This window comes from Cajanus cajan, chromosome 1 (genome assembly GCF_000230855.2).
Source record: "Cajanus cajan strain Asha chromosome 1, NIPB_CcT2T_4, whole genome shotgun sequence".
In the NCBI taxonomy this organism is placed as follows: Eukaryota; Viridiplantae; Streptophyta; class Magnoliopsida; order Fabales; family Fabaceae; genus Cajanus; species Cajanus cajan.
In genome coordinates this window covers 57,352,593-57,358,872 of record NC_138517.1, presented here as the reverse complement: position 1 = coordinate 57,358,872, position 6,280 = coordinate 57,352,593, and the positions used below count along the sequence as shown (strand labels likewise).

Below are 6,280 nucleotides of genomic sequence, written 5' to 3'. Positions count from 1 at the left end.
TGAGTTCTAAAAACAAAAAAAATGGGTCTTGGTACATTAAGTAAATTGTTGGGACTAACACTAACATATATACCTATGTATATACTCATATCTCTCTGCCTATGGTTGTCATATTTATTATGGACATATGAACTTGAAGCAGCTACCAAGGTGGCTGTCATATTTTTTCTTGATTATGCTGACTTCATTTATTCTTTGGCTATTCAGAAGAATGATTATTACTAATAGTAGGTTTACCAGAAAATTTGGTCATAGTTTATTTGTTTTTTCATTCAGGAATGGAATTGTATGAACTAGTGTGATAAGAATTAAAGGAATATCATAGAGAAATTTGCATTACAAATTTAATCATAATTGAAGACTACATCAAAATTAAACCTTTATGTACATTATCAAAATTGTTTCCAACATTGTAATTTGTATCAGCAAGTTATCTTAGGGTAATATACTAATATGCCCTTCTGGATTTAGTGTTCCTTCAGCATTTCATTAAACAAGAAATTCATTAAGTCAATGTTATGATTGTTATCTAAGCTTGATATCTCTGAAGCTGCTCCAAACGTACAGGGATGGTGCAGTCAAATTGAGTGCTCTGTGGATTCTCTGCATAGGCAACATAGTAAGCTGAAACACATGCTTGTGGCCATGACATTGCCAACCGAAACTGCATAGGAGAGGACATGTAAAAAATGAGATGTAAGATTATGATCATACTAATCAATATTTTAGAAAACAAGTTAAAGAATATTTAATAAAAAATTTGAATTACATGAAAAAGTAAGTGCTAATTGATTTTCATCTTTCTGGTATAATAAATATTTTCTTTATCAAACTAGTTATTTGGTTATCATTTGTCTAAATATATGAGAAAAAATGAGTGAGAAAGAAAATATTCTAGTGATCAAATGCACCATTGTCATTTCTTACCATGAAGTAACCAATTAAGAAAGCATAAATGGATATTTCTGTAGTATAGCTCTTGTGTATTACTATGCTCCAAATTCCACTCACTAGGCTACACATTGCACCCCCTGCCATTCCACTAAGGAAACAAAATGAGCCAGTGAGATCCAAGTCTATGAGTTGTTCCAAACCAGCCCTATTGAAAATGTCCCAAGTGTCAGAGGATGCCTGCACGAACCCCTTTGTATAAACTCCAACATGCACAAAAGCCCATCTGTTTCCACGGGTTACAAGAAGTGATGCAATACCCATGTAGCAACTAACACATGAAAACATGACTTCACCATTATCTCCTCCAATCAGACTTGTTGACCTTGCAAAACCCCTGAAGAGTGAGATAAAGGGCACAAGAATGGAGCCAAGGGAAACACTTCCAGTTTGGTAGTTAACTGTGTCATGCAATGCCACTCTTGTGTCCATGATTTCTCCCCCAAATAAGTGCATATACTTCACCCTTGAAATGGTAACTTGCAACACATTCTTCAAAAATTGCATGGTCCACCCCAGGCTCAGAAGGATCACCAAGATGAGCAACGCAGTTAGCATGGTTCTGTTTTCAATTGCTCTAGCTCCTCCAATTCCACACACCAAAAAACAACAATAAAGAACACCAATGAGGGTTGAATAGAATGCCCACCTCATGCTTTTGGCAGGAGGATCAGCTATTGAAACTGACAAGATTCTCTTTGCATAATCAAATCTAGGACTGACCCAACAACCATAAAGAGATTGAATTAATGCAGAAACCAAAGCAACAATACCAACAGCAAGACTTGGTGCAGATCCAATGTATACAAACATAACCCCCATTGCACATGAAAGAAAGGGACTCAGACAAAATGCTGCTCTAATAGCCTTTGTTGGAGTCCTAGCTGTAATCCATTGCCATGTGAAACCAACAATTCCACCACATAATGTTGCTATTAGGAGTGGAGGGTACCACTGCTTTGGGTGGAAATGGTGGTTGTGAAAGGCATAGACAAGGCCATAGATGGTGAGGGAAATCACCAATGCTGCAATTAGGAGCAGGTTAAGGTAGAAAAGAATCTTGAAGACCTTCCCCGCCAGTGTTGCGTTTGGAAAGCTTGAACTTGAATCTTGTGCCTGTACAAGTAAAAAAAAAACGCCAAGTTGAGATGGAAAATTTTCAATCAACGAAGGTGCATAACAAATGCAATGGTTATACTTCTAGCTTACATATGAAAAAAAAAAATCTATGGAGTTGAATAAAAGCAAATGTCTGGTCTTATTTCTAGACACATTAAATGGCAAGAAAGGACAAGAAATGTTGTATAGAAAAAGAACCTTGATGGAGAAGGAAAAAACGGCAAAAGGGTAGCTAGGAGAGAGACCCAAAAACTCGGTTGAACAAGAAGAAATAAAAAACAGATATGAATATGATAAAGAAAAAAGAATTAAAGAGAGAAACAAAACCTTGATGGGGTTTGTGGATGAAATCCACTCTTGTTGAACTTGTATTTTCTCTTCATCTGTGACTGTGATCACGTTGAAGTTGTTCAAATTTGTCATAGTGTGACAATTTTATTATTAAATGCACTTAGAACTTGGAAGTGCGCATACAGGATTACAGGGTATTATTGGTTTTTGATTCAATGTTTTTGGCCTTCTCTGCAGTGAAGGAAATTTCTTTGGAAACTAAAAGATGTAAAAGTACAACAAAGTCTTGTAATCTTCTTGCTTCAATATGTAGAACTTGTGCATATTGAAGCAAAAGATCAAGTCCACCTGACACAGTGAAGTGATTTCCCGGGGAAAGCGACGAGGCTTTAAAAGTTCTAAGGAAAAGGTGAGATAAAGCATACGGCTCTATTAGTTAGTTCTTATCCACTGTTGATTAGTTTGAGACGTGTGAAGATATTCAAAACTTTTGTATGTAAAATTTGACTGATTTATTCCTTTTATTAAGAGAGATAATAAGTGCATAGAAAAATTGAAAAAATCTGAATTTATTATTTTCTTATTATATTTACAAATAAATAATGTTTCAACGATATCCATTTAATTATATCTGACAGTTTATTCCTGGTATAAAAAATATCACTTTTTCTTTATTTTAGATGCTGCTCAATTAATTAGAAAATTTTCTAAACCTTGGCTTAATAGTCACTCCATCATTACAGAGAATGTGTTGTTATTTCATTTACCGGTTGTTACAATCAAATCATTTTACATCGGTTATAATGATTTTCGCATTCGGATGTGAAATTAATATTGTTTCAGCTGATATATAAATCGTATATTTTCACATGAATCAATGTAAAAAATAATTATAATCAAACCTAGTTTTTTAATTAATTAAATTATATAATATTTAATATAGTTGATGTCAAATTAAAAAAGTTTAATTATTATTTTATTCTTTATAATTTCATACTTTTCTTTTTAGTTTCTATAATTAAAAACATTTATTTATTCTCTATACATTTTAATACCTTCTACCCTCTAAATGTTTATGAAGTATTAAGACCCATCCTTAATAAAAGATAAAATAAAAAAATTTCAATTAAATGTGTAAAAGGGTTCTTATGAAGTAGAAAATGACTTTTTACAACGATTGAAATAGTACCCGGTGGAAAGTAGTCCTTTACATTGATTAAACTACAACATATTTAATATACTTGATATTAAATTAAAAAATCTAATAACTATTTTGGTCTATATAATTTCATGGTTTTTATTTTTGTCTTTATAATTAAAAATTTTTTATTTTAATCCGTGATAACCTTCTACTTGAAAACAATTATTAAGCATTATTTTACAAAGATTTGTCCTTAATAAAAGATAAAATAAAATTCTCAATTAAATGTGTAGTAGGGTTCATATGTCTCATTTACTAAATAAAAACTCTTAAATATAAAAGGAAAACGAAACAAGATATAAGTTTGTAGATGGATGCACAAATTGACCTTTACAAATTTTCAACAAAAGTAAAACATAATAAAACAAACTCTAAGTTTAAAACAAATATCCTCAAAATAATACTCTAGGACTAATGGTTCTCAAAAAAGATATATAAAATTAACATTAATATCCTCTAGCCTCTGAGTCACACTAATAAGAGCAAGACTCATAAAAAGATAAAATCATCTCATAATACGTCAAATGTCTCAAACGTTGCACGCAAGGATCTCAAGTCAAACATTAACATTTTATATCACACAGCGCATAACCAACTCATATCACATCACATATAATCATCTCATATTACATATATATAAAGTTTGCATGTCATGCCTAAACATCTCATATCATGCGCATCATACAAAAGCATCTCATATCTCATATGGATATAGTCTCAAGCACAAGGTCTTATAAGCATAATTTCACATCTTTATTATAACCCACTCATAACTTATTCACAAATATCCCCTCTCATACATTCTCTTTCTTAACTATTAATATAATTATTTCAAATAATTCCAAGATTAAACACTAAAAGATAAAATAACTCACAATTACAATTCACAATCTATCTCTTTTTTTTATTATTATGCTTTTATGACATTGTGTGGTCTAAATGTGATATTTAGAGTTATTTATGATATCTAGTTGATCTTAATTTTATTGGAAAGGTAAGATTAATATCCCAATTTTCCATAAATAAATTAAATAAAATAAGTTGTTTTAATAAAAAAATATACGCGCTTAATTAATTTAATTAATTGAGTTTATAACATAAAGAAATGTTTTATTTAAATAAAGTAAAATAAAAATATAGAGGGGTTATAAGCGGAGAGTATTGGGTTGGACTCTGAACCCAACTTGAAAACATATTAAAAACAAAAACAAAGGATTAAGTTTTTCTTACCCATCATTTGAAACTCTTAGAGCACCTGCAATGGAGAACCTAGAGGAGGCCACTAGAGAGACTATGGAGTACGTAGTGACTAAGGCTACGAAGAACGTGCTTATGTTGCGAAATCGTCAGTAGAGGTAAGATGGGAGTGAGAAGTCAAATTCGTGGGCATGTGTGAGGAGTAGGGGTGGTGAGGTGGTCCCTAAGCCTCTTAAGTTTTTGATTGAAATTTTATAGATGTTTATGAATGAATTATTATGTTGAACTATGATTTTTCCTTGTGATTTCATGCATAAAACCTTGGTGAATTGATGGTGATGAATTGAAGTGTTTTTGGAGGGATTAGGGTTATATGTATGAAATTGGGGGCTTTGACTTGATTGGATTAATCTAAGTAAATTGATGATCATATGTTGTTCTACATGTATCTCGCGATTTTGCAAAATGCAAATGACTCTATGGTATTGTAGAATGTTCCTTCTTGACACCAAGTGCAATGAACCCAGTTTCCTGCAGTAGGCTCAAAGAGAGCCTCATCATCCACAAGGATGTAGAGCGGTCCCTAACTTCTTTGTGTTAGGCAAGGGGTATCTCACCCGAATTCATTTTGACATCATTTTTTAGAGAAGGTAATGTCAGGTGTGAGACTTGAATCACGTTGGGTGGGTTAGCTCTAGAGGGGTCTCTAACTCCTCAAAGTTAGGCGTGGGGACATCCATGCCAGGCATAATTTAGGTTCTTGACCTCTTTACACTAAGCGCGGGCACTACCACATTGAATGTGAATCTAGTAGAGAGATCCTTAATCTCTTCGCGTTGGACACGAGTTTGATCTCGTTGGGCACCACACAATTTTAAGAATTAATTATATTTCTAAATAATTTGGTAATGGGGGATCCTATAGAAGTGATTAAAGTTAGAGATAAAAAAGAAGAGAATAAAGAGTTAGTAAGCATGATAAAATTTATACATGGGTTAGAACTATAAGTGCATGAGACTAAATGTATACCTTGAATTAATTAATAGTAGAGATGTTGTGATAGTGATGTAGAAATGATGAATGTTGTAATGTGTGACGAATGATGGTGTTGATGTATGAGGATAATATCATGATGATGTATGATGATGAGATATGGTGATAAGATGTGATGTTGTTGAGCATGTAATAAGTTCAGGCTGCAATAGGCAATGTTGTTATGTTTTCTGTGGAGCCCATGCATTCATGCTTTGCTAGTAAGGTAGTGTAAGTCTATGTAGGTTACCTTAAAGGTCATCTACCTAGATCTTGGAAGTGTTATTGTAGGAAGTCTCTAAGTGTGTGAAAGACAATCATGTACGATTATAACCCTTTGACTAAATCTTGATAAACATCCCATACACTACAAAAAATATGCAATTTAGCGACCACCAAAATCGGTCGTTATTTACCTTAGCGACCGAATTAGCGACCGAATTTAATCAGTCGCTAAAACCCTGGTCGCTAAGCTATTTAGCGACTGAA

General features: G+C 32.9%; 1 protein-coding gene across 2 annotated transcripts; it reads right to left on the bottom strand.

The window, feature by feature from the left end:
• Positions 1 to 299: 299 nt before the first annotated feature.
• On the bottom strand, positions 300 to 2,839 carry LOC109806539 (protein pns1). Of its 2 annotated transcripts, XM_083061251.1 has the most exons (4): positions 2,398 to 2,838; positions 1,725 to 2,067; positions 928 to 1,535; positions 300 to 664 (listed from the first exon to the last, which is right to left on the bottom strand). In XM_083061251.1, exons 1-4 carry the CDS (start codon positions 2,491 to 2,493, stop codon positions 530 to 532), a joined length of 1,182 nt encoding a protein of 393 aa, XP_082917377.1. In that variant the 5' UTR covers positions 2,494 to 2,838; the 3' UTR covers positions 300 to 529. The 2 variants fall into 2 exon arrangements, with proteins under 2 accessions (XP_082917377.1, XP_020224562.2); XM_020368973.3 differs by having other exon boundaries at positions 928 to 2,067; positions 2,398 to 2,839.
• Between the last annotated feature and the right edge of the window lie 3,441 nt (positions 2,840 to 6,280).